At 34.7% G+C, this 27,566-nt stretch overlaps 3 protein-coding genes across 6 annotated transcripts; all 3 read right to left on the reverse strand.

Moving 5' to 3' along the window:
- Window positions 1–764: 764 nt before the first annotated feature.
- On the reverse strand, window positions 765–11,899 carry LOC111012323 (B3 domain-containing protein Os07g0563300). The gene is made up of 14 exons (XM_022286427.2): window positions 11,537–11,899; window positions 10,445–10,526; window positions 10,185–10,283; window positions 7,907–8,243; window positions 7,396–7,747; window positions 7,087–7,183; window positions 6,479–6,653; window positions 5,575–5,648; window positions 4,387–4,434; window positions 4,026–4,289; window positions 3,483–3,532; window positions 2,938–3,051; window positions 2,445–2,515; window positions 765–2,254 (listed from the first exon to the last, which is right to left on the reverse strand). Exons 1-14 carry the CDS (start codon window positions 11,686–11,688, stop codon window positions 1,467–1,469), a joined length of 2,703 nt encoding a protein of 900 aa, XP_022142119.1. The 5' UTR covers window positions 11,689–11,899; the 3' UTR covers window positions 765–1,466.
- Window positions 11,900–17,800: 5,901 nt separating this feature from the next.
- Window positions 17,801–22,812, reverse strand: SPHK1 (sphingosine kinase 1). 3 transcript variants are annotated; one of them, XM_022286523.2, is made up of 10 exons: window positions 22,303–22,808; window positions 21,660–21,782; window positions 21,448–21,548; window positions 21,150–21,222; window positions 20,699–20,785; window positions 20,514–20,591; window positions 20,257–20,327; window positions 19,614–19,910; window positions 18,288–18,410; window positions 17,801–18,124 (listed from the first exon to the last, which is right to left on the reverse strand). In XM_022286523.2, exons 1-10 carry the CDS (start codon window positions 22,628–22,630, stop codon window positions 17,903–17,905), a joined length of 1,503 nt encoding a protein of 500 aa, XP_022142215.1. In that variant the 5' UTR covers window positions 22,631–22,808; the 3' UTR covers window positions 17,801–17,902. The 3 variants fall into 3 exon arrangements, 2 of the variants coding, with proteins under 2 accessions (XP_022142215.1, XP_022142216.1); XR_002601562.2 differs by lacking the exon at window positions 17,801–18,124 and adding an exon at window positions 18,719–18,868 and having other exon boundaries at window positions 22,303–22,812; XM_022286524.2 differs by lacking the exon at window positions 20,514–20,591 and having other exon boundaries at window positions 22,303–22,809.
- A 2,514-nt stretch (window positions 22,813–25,326) lies between these two features.
- LOC111012452 (vacuolar protein sorting-associated protein 28 homolog 2) lies at window positions 25,327–27,218 on the reverse strand. Of its 2 annotated transcripts, none has more exons than XM_022286607.2 (2): window positions 25,815–26,511; window positions 25,327–25,603 (listed from the first exon to the last, which is right to left on the reverse strand). In XM_022286607.2, exon 1 carries the CDS (start codon window positions 26,457–26,459, stop codon window positions 25,830–25,832), a length of 630 nt encoding a protein of 209 aa, XP_022142299.1. In that variant the 5' UTR covers window positions 26,460–26,511; the 3' UTR covers window positions 25,327–25,603; window positions 25,815–25,829. The 2 variants fall into 2 exon arrangements, with proteins under 2 accessions (XP_022142299.1, XP_022142298.1); XM_022286606.2 differs by lacking the exon at window positions 25,327–25,603 and adding an exon at window positions 27,060–27,218 and having other exon boundaries at window positions 25,718–26,575.
- Between the last annotated feature and the right edge of the window lie 348 nt (window positions 27,219–27,566).

A 27,566-nucleotide genomic window follows, 5' to 3' on the forward strand; every position in this document is an offset into this window, starting at 1 on the left:
TCTCCCTTGAAAAGTTAATGATATCTAAACCACCAAAATAGTTTTAAAAAGATGTAATCTAATTTAAATTTCGCGGTCTTAATAAAATTACATGGTAGAGAATTCCGATATTATATTAATTTCATATTTTAACTTTATTTAATCATAGTATTTTTAGAATACAAGTGTGGAAGAGATTTCAACCTCAAACATTTAAAGAGGCAAAATTCAATTGACTATTTGATCAAGGTTACATTATTGAAGGAGGGATAATTTTGTGCATTTTTGTTAAATTAAAGTTATGGTTGAGAGTGATTGTGGTTGGAATCACTTTCATTTTAAAATGAACATGCGTGGACAACGATTAAGAAGTGATTTTAAATCATTTGGGAGATGATTCTATAAATTTTTATTAAAAAATAACTTTCTATAGAAATTAAAATTTTTGTTTTGAATTTCAAATTTATTTTCTCTATTTCACCTTATTTTCGCCTTAAATTTTAAGAAAATTTATCATTTTCCTTTTTAACTTAAAGTTATTTATCTTTAATTTGCCCCCACAATTATTATAATCCCTCCAAAACTTTAATCCTAAAATTATTGAGATTGATTATTTAGATAAATATCACACTTATTTTATCAATTACTAGTGTTAAATAATATAATTGTTCTAAAATCACTTTTAAAATCTATTTTTTCAAAATCACTAATTCTACCATCCCTCAAACACATCCTTAATCATTCAAATTACTTTAAATTATATAAAAATTACTTCAACAAATGTATAACTAAACATTAATATAATTATATAAAAATCACTTGTCACTGAAATTACTTGTCACTGAAATCTCTTCAACCAAAATCACTCGTTCTAAAATCATTTTTAAACATGCTCTACTATGCCTCCAATCTGCCTGCTACCTCTAGTCCACTAGGCCACATTTCATATACAAATGGCTCAACATTGTCCAAATTCAGTGTGTAGTAATTGCAAGCTTAAAGAATTTGCTACAACAAAAATCCAGAATGACAGAGGAAGAAAAATATTCCTCCACCTCGTGAACTTTGCCACATACACTTGGGATCACCAAGAAATGTAATCAGTGCCAACTTGAAAACCAGTTTCCATTTCAACTGTACTGAGAAAATCAAAGGTCAGGTGTTAAAAATTCTGCATGAAGGTATTCATTCTATGCTGCTTCCTAATGTCAGATTGTTGATTTAGTAGACAATTTCATCGGTTCAGTTTCCTGCTCAGCAGTAGCACTCCGCTGTCCTCTAAAACTACTTATAGAAAGTGGGTTTTGTCTGAACTATAGGTTTCTCAATCCTGATTAACACTTCCTAACGCTCTTTATGTACAGATTTGCAAATGGATGAAGTCAGCGTGGATGAATGTACAACAAAAACTGACCCCCAAATGCAGTGTATGTGATGAATATATATATATATAGTACCCGCATCCGTATGTAGCAGACTGTTTTACTTCACCCCGTGGCTGACATGGATGCTGAAGCCTTGAAGGACAACGTTGCAGGACAGTCCTTATCCACATCTACGTTGCTGCTGAGATCAATGCCATTGCTACTATTATTCCCACCTCTATGTTCACGTTCTCCTCCAGGTTCTAATGGATCGCTTGATGAACTTCCGCTACCGCCAGAGTTCGATCTCTGCTGCTCAAGGAACCTGTCCCCAGTGTCTGGAAGCAATTTCATCATGCTTCCTGAATCAGAACCTGGTGACAGCTCTTCCTCTCGCTCAGGCTGCATATTCAAATCGATTTGGCCTTTAAAAGGTGAACTGGAAGGCTTGTTCCTATTTGGATCGTCATCGGAGCCCTCATTTATTTTTCCCTCCTCAATCAGCTTACTTGTACTAGTATTACTACAAGTAAGAGATTCATCGTCCATGGATCTATCGAGGAACAATTCATCTTGAAATTGATACCTTTGGCGGGTAGTTTCTGCTTCTTTTTCAGATTGCTTTTTTTCACGTCGCAGCATTAATGTTCGAAAACGACGCTTTACTGTCAAGCACACATTACAGGTGCAGGTCTGCTTATGTTTTGGTCCCTTCCCACTTGGAGGCTGAATGCATACTATGCATGAACATCCCGGTCTATGGCGAGGGTGCTTTGTGGTGGCCTGGCCAGGTGACTGGATTGCCTCGCCCTCCCCTAAGATGGCTAAATTTGCAAGTGTGTCAAGTCCCTCCAGAGCTACAACATTATCTGGTTCTAGTTTGGAGGCCTTCATTTTCTTGACAGCAGCGGCTATAAATAGCAAACAAAAGATTAAGAAATTGGTATTGGATATGAAACAAAATATTAATAAGAGAAATGGACAAAAAATCAGAGAACAATCTAATCTAATCAAATGACTTGGCAATTGGGAATTGGTATTCATATATGCATGAAGATGCGGTAAAAGGATGTAATTATATTTGTTTTGAACAATTCAGACCTGAATTGCTAGGGGATAGCAGTTCTTCCAGCTGCTCTGTTGACAACTCTTGTGCTGCTGAGCAAATAGATCTAGGGGCAAAGAGAATTACTTTAGAAAACTCCACAGAGGTTGTATTCTGATTATGTCAGAAGCACCAAGAAAATCCCTCCCAAAAAACTCCCACAAATACATTTTAATCCTTTCCTCCCATAGAGGGCCTGGAAAGGGAAACTGATGCTAAGGACACGTGAGAGAGCATTGCCTCCGGAATAGCAATTCCCATTTTATTTAACAAATGACATTGAATAATGAACCTTTGGTACTAGTACCTTGATAACATGACTACTGGTCCAAATGAAGAATGAATATTGGAGAAAGTAGGAGAAAGCCACTCCTCTCCACACTACACATCCCGCGAGAGAAAAAGAAAAATACTACTCTGTCCTCACTATCATAGTTATCCTTATGATAAAAGACTCAGAAATCAATGAGAATAATGTAGCCTTTCTACCTCTCAGGATCCCATGAGTTGTCCGAACAAGTCCATTTTGACGGAAGAAGAGCACTGACGGGCAGTTTCCGCCACTTCAAACAGTCTTCACATTGCGTCCATTGAATCCTTTCACTGAAAATGAACCACAGTCGTTGAAATTTGCACGAGGATAATAAATATTCTACTTATAGGGTTGTCAATGCTATGAACGGTAGGATGCCATAAACATAGGAGGAAGAGAAAAGCTATAAGATATATACATCCTTGAAGTGTGCACACACAAGATTTAATCAATTCAGATAACAGACACAAGTTTTAGAAACAAAAGGAGAAATCAACCAGGTCTGCCCCAAGTATACAAAGCACACAACCCCAACTCCAAAATAAATTAAAAATATCCAGGGGGGAGAGAGGCATTCAACATACATCCTATACATTGTGACAAGTAAGTAATTTTCATGGACATCCTTACATGTAGAAGAGAGTTCCAAAAGGAAAATGCACACCATGACAGTGGCACAAACAAGGTACACGAAAGTCGCCAAAAAGGAGAAGTCATTTACCCTGTACCATCAGGAGGTATAATTGTTGGCTTCCCAAGTATAGGTGCATCCTGTAATAACATGAGCCAGAATATTGAGGTTACCATCACCCTGTAATCCATGCGGCATAAAATATACATCACATAGATACACTAGTGACTACTATGCTAATCTTAAAAATAACTTGCACACCACTTTGAAAATTGAACCTTGGGCGCCAGATGAAAATCACTGTCGCACTGCAGCAAAAGCTGCAGCCATATCATGGTGAATCTGAGCCAAACATTGGCTCAAAGAGAAAGGTAACTCTCCAAAATGATTGATACCATCATTGTAATTCATGACATAAATTAATACAATTTCTGGATCCAACAGCAGCGAAGGACATTTCAGACATGCCTTCAGAACGCTTGAATAAGAATGCATAGGATCATAGCCGAAGTATTCCATTCAGTTATGAGCACCAAAAGTTTGGTCATAGAAGGATTCATTAACTTTCGCAAGGGGATGAAACTAATAATAAATATGTGGAGTCAAAAGGTAAATGGCTCTCAAAAGTCATACCTCATATTCCTCAAATTCGAAACCTTCAATGACCACAATACTAGGAACTTGGTTTGGAGGAGGCCGAAGCAATCCTTGAGCTTCTTCCCAAGTTATCTTCAACTCAATCATGTCTTCATTTTCAATTCTAAGGCGCTTACTCTTTGAACCTAAGGTGCTATTCTTCCTCTTTCTAGAAATCGAAGGTTTGGCTCCCAATGCCTCTTTCGCTATGTATCCAGACTTGTCAACTTTTGTCCACGAATTAGGATCTGCCAGTTCAGCCTGGTTGATTTATGAAAAAGAAGGTAATCCATAGTTATTATTTAAGTAATGGATAGCGAATGAAACTTTACTGACTTTAAAAATTAATACTACTGACATCTCCATGCATAGGAGCTCCATTCTTAGTCTTGCTTGTTTCATTTTCCTGTTAGGGAAAAGAAACAACCAATTGTTAGGTAAAAAGAAACATTCTTTTTTAATGGAAAAGAAAAAATTGGGAACTAGATATGATCTAGAAAGTATGACCACTCAGTAAGTTACTTAAAAACTGCATGACTATTACTTACTCAATAAGTTATACATGCGAGTATTTGCAGATAGGCATCCACATTCTCGTTTGGCAGCTTACAAATCATAATTTATTTAGACAGCATGTTCATCATCTCCAGATAATTAACCTTTACCTCTTCCATTAGTTATGTTCAATTCAAATTAGACCTTGCAATGGGTCCAAGCTTAAAAAGCACTTGATATATATCTATGTCTCAAATCAAGTTATGATGTCCTTGTAAGTGTAACTTCGGAAGTCAGAAGGTTGCCCACTTTATTGCTAAAGCAGAAAAAAAGTCACCCACTTACTATATATTCCTTTTTCAAAATAGCTATGAATCCTTTTCAGGAACAGAAGCACTTTTCATTGAATTAGTCATAAGTTGCAAACAAAATATATACAACTCGTGCTCAGAGTTTAGGACTCCAGTCAACATTAACTAAATTGAAGGATAATCACAAAGGGAATTGTAAGTGTGCACTAACAGGACGCATAATAGTTTGCTAAATCAACACTTCCTCCAATTGTGCACACTTTCCTTCAAAAATCCATGGTTTCCTTCATATTTTATCCCCTAGGTGATTGCCTTTATACCATTAACCGATAGTATTTTAGCCCTACTCTTAGTTTCAATATTTGGTGGATCGTGTTCAATATAATACTTTGTGAAATGGATCTTAAGTCACCTTAACCATTGAGACACCATTTGCATCTTTTTTTTTTTTCAGTAAGCACTACTGTCAACATTTTCAATAGTCTATAACTGAAAAAATCAATTAGAATACTCTAGTTACAGTCTCACGTGCAAAATTATAGCAAATTGTATGTTTTTAATATGGATTGATAGCCCAAAAGAAGTGAATAATAAAAGATCTTTGTGAGAACAGATCCAATACAATATGTTGAATACAAAATATTGCATGACTTTCATATCCTAATGCCATTAAGATGTCGGATCTCACTCAACATTTTTAACATACACAAAAGCCATAAGCTATCTTGAAAACGGAAAACCTGATCAGCGGCTGTTGAGGCCTTTCTGAAACCCATAACCAACTTCCCTTCTGGCTCTAGCCGACTAAATGTCACTGAGGACAAGGAAGGTAGTTTCAGTTCGTACATGAGTGAAATTGCACGCAATATATCATTTATAAGAAAGGTTTAATACATAACCTACAGCAATCAAAAAACTGAAGTAGTGAACCCAGAATCAATTAGGGCTTGTTTGATAAATATTATGGAGCTATTTGGCCATTTGTTTGGCAGAATACTTTTTGAGAACCAGTTTAAAGAATTGTAATAGGGAGGCTCCTAAAAGCAACATTTGAAATCAAAGCAAGTCTATAACTTTTTGAAAGAGAAGTAAATTAAATTGTTCTAATAAAGACCACATATGAGAATAAAATTCAAGGAAAAAACCATTTTTTAAAACAGTTACCAAAATATGTCACTAGTTAAAAAAATAATTACAAAAACTGCTTTTAGACTATACCATACTACCAAACAGCACTTTTGGTTTTAGTTTTACGTATTTTAAAAATAGGATGAGGACTCTTTATTAACGATTTTTACATTTTGTAACATACCTTTTAATTGTTCTTCACATCTTTCCCAAGAATTTTAAAAACAAACAAGGTAGTTTTCAAATATATGTTTTATCATTTGAACTTTGGTTGAGAGAGGAAACAGAACATAGAAATTATGAGTAAACAACCTTCATTTTGAAAACACAAAACTTAAAACAGTACGATCATGCTGGCTGGCCCTAGCAAGTTAACAGCATTGCAAGTGTCAAAAAAGTTGCAAAGTTCTTTCACCAGAAAAGAATCCCAGAGGGGCCCAATGCCACCTCAAACCAGGTTTTTAAGAAACTTTGATGTCTAATTGATAATGAGAGGATTTATTGTTAGCTGCATACCTATGTCACCTGCTTGCAATTGCATGGACTGTATGCAGGGAGTAACCCCCTCAAGGACGTACATCCTGCTATTGTTATTAGGCCAAAAACGAAACTGAAATATCCATTCCTTTCCTTTTGCATCCTGTACTTTTAAAGGTAATCCCTCGGGCTGGGAGATTGATGGAAAATAGGCCTGCATAATGAAAGGTTATTATAACCAATTTACTGATGACAGAACGAAGACAAAAAGTAGTCATCCATAGATGAAGCAGCAGAATGAAAACGTGCATAACAAACAAAAGTGGTAAGCATTTTCACTAAGCTTGACTATTTACCTTTTAGAACACATTTCAAGTATCAAAATAACAATGAGATTAGACGGTGGCTGCTAAAAAGAATTGAAAGCACTAAAATTCTCAGTTTTACAAGTTTCCTGAAGATGACTGCAGTATACTATAGTATACAACATACGTGTATGAATGGAACTTGCCAATAGAATTAGACTGCAGTATACATGTAGAAGTTGCAAAGAGAATTAGAAATAGTAATAGACACATTTCAATACTATCAGATTTAAAATAAAGAAAAGGGGTATGAAATGAACACACTCGAAAACAAGGACTCACCTCAGCACATTTTTTTGGCAGCACCAAACGCCCAATACGCCCAGCATCACTAGCACTTAACATTTTTTCAAACAATGGAGTAATTACAGAATTTGAGCTTGAAGATTGTCAAGGCTACTAGCTGAATACTAAAAAAATTGACATAACTATGTAAAGGAACTTGAAGATGCTTGAATACCTCACCTAGAGTTTAACTGAATTCTTTGAAAGAGCAAGACCCCCAGTAATCAAAATTACAAGCCTTGAACAACTAAGAGCATCCTATTCATATTTTAAAATTGTCCCAAGATTATATCAGTGGAAGGATACTCGACAGATATTTGTTGCAGCTCTTGGTCAGTAAACCTAGGCCAGTAGCGTGGAAGCAAATAATTCTTTCCAGTTCCACGTGAATCTCCTCTAGGCCTTCCATTGCGAATATGTGTTTCATTAGACGTGTCAGCTCCATTTTGCAAATTGGTATGGATCTGCTTTGGCAGAGGAGATGATGGAGCTGGTCTTAAATGAGTTCCAGAAATCCTACCCCGTACATTCGATTCATTTGGAGGTGCATAAGGAACACTCAAACCATATTGAGTAGTAGATGAATCCTCCTTCACAAAGCTAGACTGCTGTGGTATATTAGAACATGAGCTAGCTTTATCCTCGCATTTAATTCCTCCTACATGATATCAGTATCAGATTTAGCCAACACTTAAGCATTCATAATGTCCAAAACACTCTTCTCAATAAAACAAATGATGACAACTCTATTTTCACATTTTAGTTATTATCTCCCCTTCTTAAAAACATAAAAGATCCAAAAAGAAAGGGTACACACCTGCAGTCCCATTTTCACATATATCCTGTGCACATTGTTTCAGGCTCCCATTCAGGAACCTTTCAGAGAAGTCGTCATTTTTCCTTTTTTCTAAAGGTATGGGCAACCTTTCACTGGTATTGAGTTTGTTAAGGGCAGCTGATATGTCAACTTCGTAAGGTGCTCTATGATGCAATTCACCAGAAGGGAGAGAAGAATTGAACATACTGGGAGCTTGGCGCCATGGTACAGGACCTGATCCAGCCAACTGACTCCAATTTTTCACAGACAGATCTTTTAGTCTGTCAGGTAAAGTTGAATGGAAAAACAAAGATGGTGGCCATGCTGGATTTAGTGGCTGAACCAAAAACGAGAAACATTGAGTTAGAATGTCGAATGTGTTGGTATTCAACCAGGCTATGTTAACTCATAAGCTCAAGAATTACTCCATAAGCCTCACATGCAAGAACCTTATCCTAACACATTAAATAACGAGACAAAAAACAGGAAGGGGTGGTGGGAGAATACTAGTTTAACATAAAGTTCAAAAAGTTCATGCCTAAAATTACAAACTGGAGACTACTTTTAACAGTAAACTACTAGAACCTACTAAAGAAATACTAGAAAGTAAGCCACAAAAAGTAATAGTGAAGGATGATGAAAAGGCATCAAAATTGACTAGAAGCTTGCGGAAGGCAATGGTATATTTGTCCACTTAAATCACATCAATGTAATATAATACTTTTTAGGAACTCGTCTATCAAAATTGGGCAACCAAAAGATCATTATGTCAAAGAAGAAGATATAAGTATCTTCAATGATGTAGGAGAAGGTGAAGCACTATTCAAATTTTGGGAAGAAGTTGAGATTGATTTAGTTGAAATAAAATCTAAAGGATGATCAAAGTCCTTTTTTCAAGGGATGGGCGAGGAATCTTGATGTTTTTAGCATGTGACTTAAAGTCTCAATTTTGTGGACAACCACTTACTTCTTCAGTTGCTAATTTTTTTAGGGGAGTTCTTAATGGAGCCTTTTCCTTTTGCCTACCCTCGAAGATGTTTCAAAGAAGGTTTGAACTTGGCTGCTCCTCCCACTAGTAACGATAATTTGTGCTCCCTTAGAGGATAATTCTTGCTCTACTGGATCTTTTATCGTTTTCCCTATGAGGATCCATCCTTTCTCTCATGGTACTCTCATGCCACTACTGGTGAGGCTATTAAAGTTGTAGAAGAGAATTATTTGGATTTTAGTGATGATTCAATTATTTGTCTCAATAGCATCCATTCTAACTTGAAATGTAATCAAGATGACCTTGAAATTGGGCCTTCTCTGCTTTCTCCTGGGGAAATTCCTCTTCTATTAATGCTAAGCTCATCATCAAGGAAGATCCCATCGAATCTCTAGATATCATTTCAAATTTTTTCAAGCTTACTTCAATCCCCTTGTCTGAGTAGGGGTTTGTTTTCATCCTTCCTTATGGTGTCCGTCGGCTTTCTATGGAATTATAGCACACTTTTGCAGAATTCTCTTGGCTTCATGGTTTAACTTTTGGGATAATTTGCTGTTTTATATCCTTTTGTGCTGGTTCATCAAGAAGGCTAAGAGTATTTGACATCAGAGTTGAAGGGCGGGTTTGGAGTCCTTAAATAGATATTCTACCTTTCTCATCATTGGAGTTCGGGAGTTTGAATTAGTCTTGATGCATCTTTTGCAGTTTGAAAGAAGTATTTTTCATTGCATTGGCTTGTTGTCTAGTCAAGACCTTTGCCAATTTGTTCTTCGATGTTTTATTTTTAGCCTCTCATAATATTGGAAAATTTGTTTTTTATTTGGGTGTTTTGTTTTCTTTTCACTCCCTTGGAAGTTTGTATCTTTGAACATTTCAAGATTGAAAAGTTTGTTTCTTGTTTTAAAAAAATTACTTTATAGTTTAGACCAAGATAACATTAATGGCCAGACTTTAAAAAAAGGAAAAGTTAATGATTGACTTTCTAATTTCCACTTTCACCAGGAGGTTTCCTTGTGAGATCAATGTTTACCAAATACCAAGAGACATGCAATTGCTGCATCAGAATTGAGATAGAATCTCTCGTAAAAAAAAAATTACCACATGTAAAAAGAAGAGTGTCCACAGAAAATTAAAATAAAATAATAAACTTTAATTTAATTTAATTTATTAAAAAAACCCTTCAAATGCCAATATTCCATTCACAAGTCACGAGCAAACGAAAAAGTCAAAAAATGTATGAACACTAAAAAATCTTGATGAAGAATGAACAACATCAAGATGCATCCTTACTAAGATGACATTCTTCCTTGCACATGTCATGCACTCGATACCCCCAGGATCCAATAAGGTAAATGCATGAGCTGAAACAATACATCCACAATGAACCCGCTGGAGACAAAGATTTTTTCATTAGTAAACATGTACAAAATAAGCCAAAAGTAAAGTATGCGAAGATGCACAGTCACATCTTACAAGATAAAGCATATATATGATTGAAATTAACTTTCTTTTTTCTTATCAAAAAAGAAATTAACTTTTTTTCAGCTCACCTTTCCACAGGATTCGCAGCACCTCCAACCAGTAGCATTCAAGTGAAAAGTCTCACAGAATCTTCCTTCCTCATAAGCACACCTAAAATAAAATTGAATTTGAACAGAGTTTTTAAAATTTTCAAAGTCCTATTAAGTACTATTCACAATGTTACAAGAAAAATAACAACTCATACGCATAGGCAAATTTCAATCAAAATAACCGTTCAATTTAAACAACCACCTCATCACAGCCAACCATCATATCATATCTGTTTTCGTCCTACTTTACAGCACTCTTAATCACAATGTGCTAAAACCATCATGTATATAATGGCTATCCCTGTAGACCACATGGACACTTATCATGCCATATATTAGTCATCCAATGTGCTAAATCCATTGGTCAGCACTCTTAATCCGTCATATAAAGTATGGATATCCATATGACCTAATGCGTTAAATATATTATTCAACTTATGTTGTGCGGGGATCCATTTCGAAGATAAATGTAGGATTTTTAGGAGGTGTATGAAACTTTTATGAGCTCTGGGATATTGTATGTTTTATTCATCAATCTTGAAGTGTTAAGATTAGGCCCTTTGCTCGTCGACTAGGAAGAGAATGAATTTTGTGTCTTCTTTCGGCTTTAGGACTGGGAGGATATTACCTTTCTCCGTTTGTATATTGTATATCTTTCTCCATAAATGGAGTCTGTCCGCCCACCACCCAAAAATTAAAGTATCGCAGGATACAAACTACGTACGTAAATAATAGAGCTTCGTACATCAATCCCCAGAACCAGATAACGTAAAACACGGAGATGGTTGCCCAAACTAATAACAAAGAGAACCGCCGAACTCGAAACTAGATTAAGCAGAACCGCGACTGCAACGAATGTCAAAACTATCCTATCTCCTCACATAAAGCGTCGCTCGAACTAAAAAATAGGAGTGAGGGGGGGCAAAAGACGCGCCCCTACCCCTCACCAGCATTGAAACACGCAAACAAAACTCCAAAACACGCCAAAGTAAATCTAAAGCTCAAAACAGGACAAAACGAGTACAAAATGATAGAGGCAATCAATAAAAGTAGAAAGGATTATCAGCTTACGCGCATCGATCACAGAGCTCGGCAAAGTCGCCGGTGCGAAGACGCCAGCCCTTCCTGGGGCGCTCGGGTTTCAATTCCTTACACTCGGAATTATAACAAACTTTAGAAGAAAGAGCGGAGGAGGAAGGAGCAGCGGTGACGGCAGACGACATCGGAGCCCTGAAGGAGGAAGAAGAGGAAGATGGAGGGCATAAACCCTAGAGAGAGCCGAAAAACGAGAGCAGGAAAGTGAGAAGACTTGTAACGGTGGTTGCGACCTGATCTGCAATAATCATGGGACGAGAACCCAACACAGACGAGACCAGAGAGGGTTTGAAGAGAGAGAGAAACGAGAGGACAGCGACGTATTTAAACCCAAAGAACCAAAGAAAAAAACGGATAAATTTGCGCCTTCTCTTCTTTGGAATATAATTTTTATTATACCCAATATAATTACAATATAATTAGGGTTCGTTAGGTCACCATCTCTTTTCATTTCACAATTAATTATATTTTTTATTTTATGTTTATTTTTTTAGAACATTTTAAATTTGCTGTGAAATTTTAGAAACAACCGAAATATATTTTTTTATCAAAACATAAATAAAAATATTTTTATGATATTTTAATTTATGGATGTTGAGGTAATGTAATTAAATTTTTTATTAAAAATTATGAAATGGAAACAAAAATAAAAATGTTACCAAACAGGTCCTTAATTTTTATTATCTCCTTTATTTTTCTTTTCCTTCTTTATATTTCTTTTCTCGTTCTAAGTAATACTACTATTTGTTATGTTTTTTTTTTTAATAAATAGGTTCAAGGTCCAGGTGTGTTTTTGAGTTTTAGGTAGGACAAGTGAAGAACGAAATGAAATTGGCTATTAACGACCCAAACAGATGTCTGCTTGGTCCCAACTTGGAAAAGGCAAATATCAATGTATATAAGCGTCATAATGGCAGGGTATATACATCCCCATTTGATGATTGGTAATTTCAATTTTATGTTTTCCTTTTATTTATATTTAGAATACAAGCTTGTATGTGAATTTGCGTGAGATAAATAATAAAATAAGGTATATTTTTGTTAGGGTTAATAAAATAGTCACTAATTAACAACTATTATGTGAGCCTACTAATATTAGGTTGGTATGAATTAATTTCATATTTTCAAATTTTAAATGGTAGAGATATAAACAAAGAAAAGTGTGAAAATAAGTGAGTTAGATAATATTTAATGAATTTATCTCGATTCTCAACTCAATTTATTATGACATTAGTGATCTCTCCTAGATACTAAAAATGTGGATATTTATCAAATCGAACTTAGCTCAAGTGGTTAAGACACCTGACCAATAGGTCATGAGTTTGAATCCTCACCCCCACATATTGTATTAATAAAAAGGGTGGATATTCACTCCATCGTCCATCGATCAAATAATAAGAATAAAATAAGACTATGTAAATGTTATATGAATTTATCCACATATTTTTATCCTCTTCATTTGATTAAAAAAAATGAATGGTTGGTTTTAATTTTACTTTATAGTTTATACCAAATAAAAAAAGGATGTTATTGAAAATATGAATCAACGTTTTTTTTTATCTAAATTATCGATCATTTGTAGACCAAATTCAAGGTTTAATAGAGGTTGGCATACTTAATTTGAAAATGCCACATGACAATTAAAAAAACAAATAAATTAATAACTGTTTAAAGCTTACGGTTGAATTTTACAAAATAAATAAACCAATTTCAAAGTCTTTATACTAAAATTATACGGTCTAAAAGTCAACAGATCAGGGCAATAAAATTCAATAAGTATTATATTCCATTCTCTTTTTGTATACTTTAGGTTTAAATATTATTTTGGTCAATCTAATTTTAAATTTGGGATTTAGTTTATTTCAAACGTAATTTATGGAATATCTATTTTGATCTCAATATTTTCAATTTTTGTTCATTTTAGTTTTGTACTTTAAAATAATGATTGATTTGGTCTCTATATTTATAATTTATACGCACTAGAAACCATTTAATACAAATTTATAGATATTTTTTTAAAAATGCAATAAATGAATTGTATTTTAAATTTTGTATTAAAATAAATATGAGACGATAATGAAAATAAATGGACCAAAATGATTTTTTTTTTAAGTATAGGAACTAAAACGTACTACTAGGTGAGACATAAGTGTAGTTGTTAAAGAATGCTACCTCTCATATGAATATTAGTTTCAAACTATCTCATTCATTAAATAATCTCAAACCCACAATTTTCTCTAATGAAATACGCAAAATATATAATTAAATATTTATCAATACGTCCATATTTACATTAGAAAAAAACATAAAATTAGAAAAGTAAATAACAATATTAAAAATCATTAATCTTTTCATCACAATGTAAAAGCATCAATAAAATACAAAAGAACTCAACATAAATATCATTAATGGTACAAGTTAACATAAACTTAGCTCAACTAGTTATGATACTTATCTATGATCAAGAGGTCGTGAGTTCAAATTTTTACTATCATATGTTGTACTGAAAAATACGATACTGTTGATAAATATAAACGTTTTTTAAAAATGAGTTTTTATTTTTCATAAAATTGAGAAGTGTGGCTTGAATAAGTTCTCCAAAAAAAGGAAATAAAGCTTCAATGGAACCATGCACTTTTAAGCGTGGGTGAGTTATCCAATTGGTGATGCTTTTGCCGGCCAAAATGCGGGGAAATATATATATATATAAAAATAATAAATAATAATAGTAATACCACGTGGCGCACATACAGAGCGAGTAGAATATAAGTTCACGAGCGAGATTGTCGGTTTATGTGAAAGAATAAATGATGCATGGCCCCGCCCGAGTCATCAAATCGCGTAACCTCCCACTCCAATTCCAACACGCGCCGTTTTTTAAATAGTATTATATTTAAATGCTATTTTCATTTATATAATTTAAACTTTATTTATTATTTTAAAATTAAATAGTTTATTTTCATCGTCTAACTTTCAACTTCTATTCAATTTAGTATTATCTTTCAAATGACTGAGTTTATTTCAACAAAATCATTCATTTTTATCTCACTTATTATAATTCTAATATGTCATAAATAATAACTTTTTGCAACATTGTCATAAATTTGTATTAATTTTTTTTTATTATGTATCAAGTTTGTATTGAAATTTTAAAACGATGACTAAATTGGCCACTTTTTAAAAGTAAATATACAAAAACAGATGTTTTTAAAGTATATAGACTAAAATGAATAAAGTTGAAATGAACGAATGTTTCAAAAGTATAAATGTTAAAATAAATTAATGTCAAAAATACAAAATCAGACGTTTTGAAAGTATATAGACTAAAATGAATAAAGTTGAAAGTACAATAACTAACTGGATGTTTCAAAAGTATAAAGGCTAAAATGAATCAATGTCAAAACTACAGTACCAAATTAATATTTAAACCAACGTAAAACAAACTATATAATTAGACTCTTTGTCATATATCTTTATTTTTTAGTATAATAAAGATAGAAATTGGGGAGTTAACCTCCGACCTCTAAAAAAAAGTAACAAAAAATGTTTGAACCGCTAAATTGTTTAGTTATAGTTAAACCATCTGCTAATTGTATAAAACTATTGTCTAAAATATTGTTTTGGATCAAACTTCTTTTTGGTCAAAGTCGTATATTTACTATATTTTTTGTACCTCCACAGAAGAACCCATGTGACAAATATTGTCCTATTTTTTATATGATGATGCAATGCAATTTTATATATTTTTTATTATATGCTTTTTGCTCAGTGTTGTCATTTGAAAACCGGATTTTATATCTGACGAAGTTTTGAAGAAGTTGAAGTTTTTTCGGTTATTGAATATCAATAATTTATTTCCATCATATTAAATACTGCAAAAAATAAAAATGAAAAAAGTTTGTGGTTGAAAGTTCATAACCGTATATATAATATGGAAGAACACGAGCCTCTCGCCCGGTTGGAAGTAATGAGTCCCGTCTGGTGTCTTAAGCGTAAAGGAACCACACCAATCCATCCCGAACTTGATCGTTAAACTCTAATGTGGTGACCATACTGTAGGGGAGGTAATGCGGAAATATAGCTCGATGCAATTAAATTAGAAGATTGCTAGATTAAGTATGAAAAAAGATGAATGGTAAAAGAAGCCATCATTTTTAAAATGAGTGGAAAAGTAAGTTGTCTACCCAAACAAACTTACATGTTAATTATTACATCTATCACGTCGAGTTTAATTCGCAATTACTTGGTATTTCTATTTTCTTCTCTCCATGTTTTTTTTTTCACAGAATACTCTGCATATTTGGTAATAGGTACCAATTAAAGCAAATGATTATGTTCTTTCTTTCTTTAAAAAAGAAACAAAGAAAATAAAAAAGGAACGTTGACAGATTTTGAGCATCATAAGGAAATTTTGTTGGAATCCAAATAGACAAACTTAGTTTCAATAATGCAACAACAAAATTTTCTTTTTATTAACTAATTTCATCGTACTAATAAAAATAATAATTTCCTTTAATAAATAGAAAGTTTACTGTATTTAATTAATGCCTGAAAAGTCGAACTGCATGGATCTTTGAATCAATATCTATAATCTAAATATAATAAACTTTGGTAAATGGCAACTAAGAGTGAATAACTGTCAAAACGAATATAGTTCAATGGTAGAATCTTTTTCACCTTAATTTTTGTTAAATATAGGATTTTTTTTAATGAAAAACCTAGGATCCAATTATTAATATAAGTTTCTAGAATTAAATAAACTTTTGATATTCGGTTTCTTCTTCCGTATTCTAGGTTTCCGTGACTTCTTTGTGAGATAAAAAAAATGTAAACAAAAACAATATTGTACTTTTTTTAATACACAAAGTGAGTGAATTTAAAAGGCAAAAATAACAACACTTACCTAAGTTCAAAGTTCAATTTGATAAAATTAAAGTTTAGAGTAAAAATGGATACACCTCACAAAGTTTAGTTTTTTTTCCTTTTTCGCTATCACGTTCTATTTTTATTTTTGAGTATAATATATGGAAATGCTAGATCGAACTCAACTCCCATTGGACTCCTATTGGTTGAAGATAGATGTCAAAATTATGCCCGTGATCTATCGCATTCTATTTATTTGAAATAAATAAAAAGAATAATTTAAACTGGATTGGGCTTCACAGTCCTCATTTCCCAAACCACAAGTGTACCACGAGGGACCAATAACCAATGCAACCTCATCTCAATACACAAACCAGATTTAAAACCAAGAGACAAAGTACAAGCAACATTAAACTCAGGAACATCGTATTTGAAATTCTATGGTCGAAGAGAGAAAAAAAAGGGAAAAAAGAACGGTGACACTATAAAGGGAAAAAAAGGAGAAAAAATTACACTGCAAATGCATCCAATAAAGGTTATTAATGTGTCGGATGTTGAGAAATATATGTTGTGAAAATTTAAACCCAATGGAGGTTTGGTAATGAAATGTGAAAGCCATATATAATAGCAAGGAATATAATGGAGTTGAAGACCCCACTTTCAATTAAGATTTAGAAGAAAAAGGACGTGGAAAGTGGGGCATGAAAAACAGTACACAAAATGAGTATTGTCATCAAGCTCAAACCTGCATTTATATCACAGTACAGTACTTGCTGGATGCTGCTGAACAAGCTGCAAAATAGTGCAATACAGTAATAATAATTCATGCAGAGTAATAAGAGAGAGAAGTAACTTTTGGAAGTTTATTACTCCATCAAATTGGAGTTCCTTTTCTCGTGGACTATATACAATAGTGAAACTGAAACAGTGCCAGTACCATCATAATTCTGTTAAAAAGTACCTGTAGAGAGAACCATAATTATCAAGAGATTGCTGGTATAGTGTATTAAGCCTCTGATTATCTGGATATCTTAGTAAACACTCGCGTTTATGGTAAGAAAGTCTTAAAAGATTCCTAATTAAAATAATTCCAACATGTAAAAATTCCATGAACTTTTGTACACACAAAGTCACAAACTACCGAGTTCTTCACCACCTCGTTTCACATAAAATGTACGGTAGAAACAGAATAGGAAAGCAAGCTCCCATTTACCAAATTGGATCACAACTAGCTAAAATTTTCATCATTCTATGATCTTAATCGCAGCCATGTACCAAATATTTTGTTTCCCCACCCCTAGCCCATTCCAAATAAATGATGTTTGAGAATCAATGACAATTATGAATGGCAAATTCCCACGACAGTTATGCACTCAATTTTACCACCTTTTAAATTGATATATATATATATATAAATTATTTCTTTACATTAACGGGAAAAAACCTCCAGTGTTTTGTCTGTTCAAAAACAGCAATAAATTATGATCGAGGCCATTTGATTTGATCAATTGCCAAGGGGGAAAATAGAGTGGCTAACCCTTGATGCACGCTGATTTGAAGTTTATCATATTGCATCAGAGTTTTCTGACCACTCGTGAAAGTTCCCCTCCCTCTGGCTAGGACCTCACCATCTGCGTCTATAATTCCTTCTCTATCTGGCTGCTCAACCTGTACGCCAGGTTTCAAAATAAATGCTTTGACCTGCAATTTAGTTGCCCAACATGAAGGAAATATAAAGGGAAAAATTAAAATAAATTCATAATGCAATGCAAGAGGAACATTCAAGATTTCCATTACAAATGGCGGCCAGCAAGATATGATTGGTAAAAGTTAGGAAACATCAACATAAAACTGAAATATCAACCTTGATATAAGTAACAAACGGTGACTTGACATGCTTTCCATTACTCAAGTCAGACATCAATGACAGCAATGATAATTTTGGGCAGTCTCTGACAAGGATCAAGTCCAAGAAACCATCTGACATCTGCACAGTAATAGGCAACAACGACATTAAATATCATTTTTAAACATGCATATAAGGAATAGAAGTACTTGTAGCATTCCACAGTACCCAACTTAGAGAACTATGCTGTAGGAAACTAAACTACACATACCATGCGCAGAGGGAAAACCTTGATTATTTCACATATTAATCAGGATTGATACCATTGAGAAACTTAATTCCTTTTCATTCTAAATATTGAAATTTTCCAATAAATAATTAAGATGTTGATGAATGACAAAAGCAATATGTATCAATAACTCCTGCAAGACTGCTTTTAATAGCTTTACCAAGATGATATCCCACTCAACTGCCCCAGGCAATCTCTGGTAGAAAGGTAGGTCACTGGAGAAGTTCCAAGTCATTATTTTTATATAACAGGGAGTCGGAGCTTTGCTCTCCCATACCCCGGGCTCCCGCGCCCGCCCCCCGGCCTAAACCTGGAAGACATCAAAGATTTTTAATATTAAGCTCACTCGAAGAAGGTTCAAACTTGATACGTCTAAGTAGGTATGAGTAAGAGAGCTCAAGCCCTTGCCAACAGGACCGCCCTTTGAAGGCTAAGTTCTAAGTTCTAAGTCATTATTTGGCAATTGGATTATCTTTAATGATAGTCTCAATGATAGAATTCTAGCTAGACATCCAAATTGGTGTATATATCCTATCCAAAGGGCATGTGGAAACTGACGACCATACCTTTCAGGGATGTCCTTATACTCTCGCGGAGATCCCTCCAAACCCTTTTGCTGTCCCTCTTCAAGTAAAGCAGAATATGTACATTACTTTCTCTAAAGCCAGCCTTTAAATAGCTAAGATCCTTTGGTTCAATGCTATTAGAGTGACTTTTTGGTGTTTTTTTTTCAATAGGAAATCTTTCCAAGACGAGTTTTGGGATTGGGGAGAATTTGAGGCTCCATCAATTCTAATGCTTCTTTTTCGAAGGATTTTTGCGAGTATTTCCCCTCATTGAATAATCGTGGACAGCCCTTTCTTGCTAAGATTTTGTACATTTCTGTGATTTTGTTTAATATACGAAAGAAACTTCCGAACACCGTTTCTTAGATATGCACTATCATGTAGAAGCAGGATAATATTCCTTAGATAATAACATGAAGCAGGCAGCCAGGCACAATATATCAAATTAGATGGTTCAATCATATTATTGTCTTTATAAAATAAGCAAACCTTAGCATCTGGTGCTGCCAAGGTGTTTTCAGCTCCCCAAGGTACATTGTGCAGCCAGACTGAAATAAAAGGTCCGTCAATTTTTCTCCAATTTAATTCCTTCAAGTTGATATTAGGTCCTTGGTAGCCATGCCGTTGAATATTAATGGGCTCACCCTCACCTAAACTGCCAACATCTACTATGCTATCAGTCTCATTATCGTACCTTGTCTGCTCTCCATAATCTTCAAATCCAGGTGCAGGCACAAAAGAAACACCACCTCTGTAGTGCCTCAAACTTAACATTCGTTGGAGGGCCTAAACACAAGAAAAATTAGCATTGTGACACCACATATTTATTTTGACAATAAGTGAGGGAACCCTAGAAGAATTTGAAGATCACACAATGTAACGGGTTACTCATTAGTTCTATAACAATTAACAATCCAAACACAGATTTCTGTATTCGTTCAGCAGCCAATTGATATTTTATTTGGAGAAACTACACATCATTGTTTTTGTGTGCTTGTTTTGTTGTTGTATATTAACGTAACTGTTCTCACTAAGGTTACAAACACATTGTGACATAAAAAGCATTACTGAAAAATAACAGAACAAATTAAGTATCAAACGTGATCAAATTTTATGAGGTACTCATACATACATAAAAATCCAAGCGAGCACTTCCCATCCACCTATACTTTTCCGACTCAATGTCAATATCTGCCACCAAGCCTGAAATGAATAATTGATAAGGGGAAAAAACAAAGATATTTCCTCTAACAATCAAAAGTGAAAACCAGAAACAGCTGTATCGGCAAGAGGAAAATCTATATATTTTTTCCACGAGAAATGGAAAAGTTAACCTCAACTACACAGTAGATCGCATTAAAGAGAATGATATTTTTATATTGGAGATACCCCAAGCAAGCATCAAAACAATAAAATGTTTAGCCTCTCCTTGCAAAATGGTGGCAACATCCAATGAACATTTATGGCCTGCAAGAAATTAAAGTTTGCAGGCAAAATGCCTTGATCTGAATAAAGTATAATAAGATAAAAATTGGAGATGGGGAAATGACAGGGATTGACAAAACTATACTAACCTCGAATGATGGCAAGAGTCGCATTGCATGCTGTACAAGGATCACCGACTGAATGAAGAAGTGATTTCGCCATTCCATTTCCAGTGCCTATACATATATGAATCCCCAATAAATATTAATAGAATTCTCATTCTTCCTATCATTAGTATGTTAACCATCCACGCAAGGAACCCAATGAATAATTGAATACTAATCGAATGGGAATGCCTTTTTATTAGTTGAGGAAAAAAACTTTAAAAAATCGAGTACCATAAAAGCATGCAAGCTCTTTATCCGGAAATGACTCGGTAAAAGTCATCACAATTCAAACATGCAAGCCATTTAACCACAGATATGGCAAAAGATACAGAATTATAAGAACGTGAACTCCATCTTAGTTTGAATCATAATAAAGATAAAAAGTTTATACCACACAAACCGAAATGATACAACTCAACTAATAGTACAGTACCTGCAGGTACTACTCCTAAAGGCGTCTTTATTGCAACAACCCAATCACTTCTCCTTAGCAATCCGTTTACTACCTACTAAACAATGTGATGCTCATAAGAACGCGGGATTAGGAGGAAAATAAATACGGGGACACCTAAGCAAAAGAAAAAGAAAAGGAAAAACCGATATTATTATGGTAGGGCTAGAGCAACTATATGCTAATATCAAAAGCACCTGCTTCCCACCATTTGGAAATATTGACGGTGGCATACAGAAATAACATAAATTTATGAAGCAAGTAGGGGTAGAAAGCAAACCTCTACCAATATTCCATCCCCACTGACACAAATAATACCATCGTACTTGGTGAGATCTAATGAATAAGCAACCTCCTCAGCATGCCGCTGATATTCAGTTTCTAAAATTTAAAATTCAGGGGAAATGAAATTAATAAAAACCTATTAAATGCTCATAGTTAAACTCAAAAGTGAAAAGTTCCTACACGTACATCTCTAGAAAGTATCCCCACCTTGCAGTGTGATGTCTATTTCGGCATCCTCCAGAAGAGGCTTCACGTAATCGAGAAAAGTCTTGGAAGCAGCTCTTTTCCCGCCGAATGGGTTAACAAAAACAAACAGCCTCTTTGGGCGACCTGGGGAAGTAGAGATGCTATTATTCCAGAAGACAACGAAAAAAAAAACAATATTAAGCAGAACGAGCTTGAAGAACTATAAACACTGATGCCTTGCTGCTTCGCCCTTGAGAAATCAAAAACCAAAACATTTAATGCCATTAATGATTCCGGAATAAGTGACTACGGTAGGTTCTCGGCCTCTCAAACAGCCCAAAATCTAATGCACCTTACAGTATTCATCTATATTCATCTTTATCCCGAATCTAACTTGTGATGACGGGAATTCGTTAAGAGAAGAATCGCAGTAAAGTAACTTTTCTTTTTGAAATTAAGCCGAATGGATAGTACAAAGAGCGATCCGGAGTTTTCGTTGGCTCTTGGGAAACTGGAGTAGAGAATCCTAAACTTCAAAGCATCAATGCAACCAACAGGCAGCAACAAGTCAAAACTAAGCAAAATCATTTTTCTTCTATCCATGCAATTCCTAAATTACAAAGTCAATATTACAACCAAACAGAATTCCGGATGATCGTATTACCAAGCAAATCGATGAATTCACGGAGCTTCAAACACCAGAGCCTGTGGGAGTCCTCAGAGAGAGGCTGAAACACAAAAACCTTCCTCACCAAAGCTCCTCTGCTTCCAAAGCAGAACAATCCATCTCCGTCCTCCACAATTGCTTTGATCTTAATCTTCGGACCATCGGTGGAGAATCCAAGAACCTCCTTCTCGACGGACAAACATCGGTGACCTTTGTCGGACCACCGGAGCAAACCGTCGACTGTGAGGACCAACGGCGTGACGGTTCCGTCGAGGAGGAGAACACGGTGGTTGAGTATGGGCTCCGGTTCTCCGGATTGATCCATTTTTGAGTAATAGAATGAAAGAGAAAGAGGTGAGTCGTCTGGTTTCCGATCTCTTATCCTGATATAATATGTTTTGTTGCTGTTGCTGTTGCTGTAGGTGGTGGCCGGCAGAGAAAACCAAACCGAGCAAAACGTGCGCGTTTACACGCCGAAGCTGGGCTCTGGACTTGATTGACACCGGACCAGAGGTTGCTGGATTTTTTATTTTTCATTTTTATTTTTCCTCTATGTACGAGGAAAATAGGTTGGTGAGATTTATTTTTTTTTTATATAAATATTGACCTATAGTAATCTATTTTTATACCGAGCATTATTAAAAATTTGACCGTTTATTATCTTTTAAAATTATAGGTCTTTTATTTCTCTGATTTAGTTGTCAAATATTTAATGCTAATCAATAGAAGATAAGTCTCCACCCATCACCACTCAAAACTTTAAGTATTTTTTCGTTTCTAATTCCTTATTCTATTTTGTTTTTCATTTTTTCGATTATATGTTATCTATAATTTAAAATTAAAAAATATAGGTTTTGTATTAAAAAAATAAATTAAATATTCAAAATGTTTACATTTTATTTATTTTTAAATATTTATTATATATCTTTTATAGATCAAGAATAATAAAATAATATTTTTGTTTACGTTTTCAAAAAAATAAAAAAACAAATTAACATAAACAGTTATCAGATGCTTATAAAGAAATATACATAAAATGAAAATATAAAATAATCCTCAAATTTCGAACATTTTATCTCATGTTCCTTTCAATATTCTACATGATTTTTGCATCCGTGAAAGGAAAACATTTTTCTTGATAATATTAGATTAAGTAGATAAAAACGTGTTTTTGTTTTGCTTAAAAAAAAAAGAAAAAAAGTGTTTTTGAGGATTTTTTAGAACATTTAAAACTATTTTAAGGTGCTTCATGTTTGAGGAAGACTTTCATTTATGCCCATTAACTTTGGTGAATTAATTTTAATTTCGTCTCGTTGAAAAGTAACTTTTAAGTAATGATAAAATTAATTGCACTAGAAAAGGTAATGATAAAATTAATATATCATTAAAATTAAAATTAAAAATTGTCCACCACAACCAATAAACTACGTAAAAACTAACTCACAAACCACTCAAGTTTCATACATAAATTCGAGAGGAAGACAAAGAGATAAGGTTGCTCAAAGTAGTCTTCACTTCAAGTGTTAGCAATCAAGTTTTTAATCGACTTGAATTTCAATGTAACGAGTCAAAAATACTTTCATATCCTTTCCATTTGTTCAATACTTTTAATTTGAGCATCCCAATTCTATATGTTAATCAATTAGTTAAATAGATATTAGACCAATATCTATTTAGTAGTTATGATTTAAAATATTTAGCATCAATCTATGAATTTTCAAGATTTCATTTATCTTAGATATGTATTTTAAAATTCTCCAATATATTTTTAAACTTTAAATTTTAAATGTTTTTCTCATATTTTAATTAATTTAACACCTACATCACCTATTAACAATATAATTCAGTTAAATCATTTCTCAGTCAATACAAATCATTCCCCTCGAATCTATTGTAACAAAAAAATTATTATTTTAAAGAATATATGATAGATTGATCTTGGACAAGTTTAGACGAAACTAAAAATCTATTGGACACAAAATTAAAAGTTCGATGATGTTATTCAAATCGGTTTAAGCATAATGACTAGATGAATGCAAAAAAATATATTTCCCGCAATTTTTTTTAGTACAACGATTGGAGACGAGGAATCAAACTCATAACTTCTTAGTCCTGTCAAGAACACGTCACGTCTCATTCTTATGTTTTGGTGGTAACAATGTTCTTCAATACGTTTGCCATCGACCAAATTAGTTCTCAATTTAGATGATATTTGATAACTCCAGGCACACCTAATTTTGTGAAAGTAATAGTAATGTTCTACCTAATCCAAATTAAACTTATCCTTATTTCTAATCTAGTCTATAAATCAAGGCTCTACCATATTCTTGTGCCTTTATGGAGAAATTGGTGTTGGAAACCGAATCCAATAACTCTTCTCGTTCGAATCTATATTAACTACAAATTTAACACTCAATTCAATCAAATCCAATCCATCCAAATTGGAATGCACTAGAAGTATAAGATTACGAACCAAGTATAATTATTTGTATGGTTCTCCTTGTCTCTTTTGGCCTTTCTTCTCCCTTTCATTCACTGACGATATTCAACAAAGTCACAACACAACCTTCCATCATCAAGACGATATTCAACAAAGTCATCAAGAACCAAGAGTCCTCTCAACACTTGCCCTGTTAGGTCGACACGTTTCATCCAGAAGTTCAAACACTAAAAGTAGGGTTGAACATGGTTTGGGTTGGATTGCTCGGATTCTTTGGAATACCGGGTTACTTGTGTACAACCCTAACTAAAACGAGACTCTAGCAATGAGGATAAGTGTTGTGAGAAGAAAGTTGACAAAGAAATTGGTGATATAGAGTAGGTTTCTGGACAAAGAACCTTTGTAATGTAACCCATAAGTTCTGCAAGTGGGAACCCAAAAAATAACAAACCTATGCCCCTAAAAGCATAGCCTAACCCACCCAATATCCAACCCATCATAGCCCCAGAAAGTGCCCCAAAAAGATTTGAGCATCAGATACAGCTCTTGGTGCATTTCAAGTGCAGTTTTCACTCACCAGGTTCCAAAGCAAAAATTTTCTAGCGACAATCAGAATTACATACATAATTCAGTACTCAGTTTCCAAACAAATATTTTGGTCAAATGAGGTACATTTCTGAACAAAGAGAGAGCCTAAAATATAGCGAAACTAACCCCACAAATATGGGATGGGCCAGGCATTAAACCAAAGACTAAACCACCAAAATCCAGCCTCACATACCCCACCCACCACTAAAGTGGCCCCAAAAAGAAATGCAGCTCTTGGTCCATTGCAATGTATTTTTCACTTTCCTCTGGCTGCAAAGCAACAATTTTCTTACAACAATCAGAATAGCATACACAATTCAGTACCAGTTTCAAAGCAATCTAAAACCCTCAAACTGGTTTTGAGAATAAAAACAAGAAAAGAAGAGATCAAAGAGGCATCCATATATGAAAAAAGCACATCCATCCTGAACTTATGCAGTACCAGATTACAGAATTAATAAGCTCTTATATACAAGCTTACCATTTAACATTCAATTCAAGTACCAGCAGTCGGCAGAGCCGCCATAAACGAATTATAAGAAGATTCAAGATCAAAGTGAAGCTGCCGTGCCTGCTGCTCCGTCAACTCGTCCGCTGCACCCATCTTCGACAACCGTCCAAGCCACTCCCTCATCTTCGTCTTCCCTTCAAAATCCGCCGGCAGAATGGTCAATTTGTTCAACGAAGCAGAGAGGTCCGAGAGCAGAGGATGCACCTGATCCACTGCCACCATGTTCAGTTTCAAAGAATCCATGGCGGTAATAAAGTTTTGGACACACTCAGCCACAATGGCAGCGGATGTGGTGGCGGAGGCGGCGGCGGCTGCCCTGTGCTCCACCGTGGCAGGGACACCGGAGTTCACAAGACGGTTAATCGCAGCCGGACAGTCCATCTTGTAAGTGTCTGCGAAGCGTTCGATGCTGGGGACTGTGTCTTTGAGCGTCGAGGCCAAGGTTTTGAAATGAGCGATGAGTTTGAAGCACTCGGTTTCGTAGTCGGAGGAAGGGATTATGTCGCGGATGTATGCCTTTTCGAGCTTCTCGGTGGCCTTAATAATGGCGTAGAGTTCGGCAAAATTGTCGTACATCTCTCTCTCGCGCTTGTCGTTCCAAAGCTTGACCTCCATTGAAGCAATCTTCGGGTGCGAATATAAATGGACTGTGAAGAGAAATGGTGGTTTTTTGGTTTCGTGGAGGATTGGAGAAGAGAACGGGACACGCGCAAAGAGAAGGGCCTTCTTCACTGAATAAAACACAGAGATAAAGTAAACAAAACTTCACGAAGGTCCAATTTCACAAACCACCGCTCAAAAGCCACAAAATACATCCACAATCAATTCAGTCTACAGACGTCAAGAGAAAAACTTTGGTCGTTTCCAGAGAAATACAAAAGAAACTGGAGGAAAATCAATTTCCGAAACGATTTCAAAACCCTTTGAACAAAATACAGTATAATCGTCAACAGAATCTGGATCTAGCTCAATAATAGGAGAAGAGAAGACAAATATTTTCATAGAACAGAAGGCAAAAAACAATAACCAAAAATTTGGTTTTCATGATTCTCCTCCGCTTTCTCGGCAGCCAAACAGGATCATCGACAACAATAAAAGGGGAAAAAAAGGAAAAGAAAATAAAACAATCTACAAATCAAATGCAAATTATACAGATCAAAACGAAACAAATAATAATCTTAGTATCAGGGGAAGGGGAGGGAAGCGAAGATTTACCCTTAAAGCAGAGGTGGACGCGTTTTGTGAATCCTGTTTACAGTGGGCGTGTCGGAGGAGAGAAGAAGAAAAAACTCTGAAGAGAGAGAGAGGATTGCGATTGCGTGTGGGCTCGCACATATTATTATAGCTGCTTACGGCATCAGCGTGTGGCAGTTGGAAAACAAAACACCCAAAAAAAAGAAAATAAAAAAGGAAAATAAATTCAAATGTAAATCGCGATTCATCTTCTTTCTGTTACGGTCAGTGCAGTGAAGTTCATGCAGTGTTTGTCTCTCACCGGTTATAGTTGGGCTTTTTGCCCAAACAGGCCCAATCACAGGGTTCATAGCTTGGGCCCGAACCAATTGGGCTTCACTATTATCCACCTGGGCCCAAAATCAGGAAAATCAAGGAACCGGACCGAACTGACTTATACGGTCCGGTTTTTTAACTTAATTTCCCAGATTTAGGAATTTGGTTTGGAAAAACTCAGACCCCCTATAAATCGGGAAATTTGAAATTTTG

This window comes from Momordica charantia, assembly GCF_013281855.1.
Source record: "Momordica charantia cultivar OHB3-1 chromosome 1 unlocalized genomic scaffold, Mcharantia_2.0 BLBB01000001.1, whole genome shotgun sequence".
In the NCBI taxonomy this organism is placed as follows: Eukaryota; Viridiplantae; Streptophyta; class Magnoliopsida; order Cucurbitales; family Cucurbitaceae; genus Momordica; species Momordica charantia.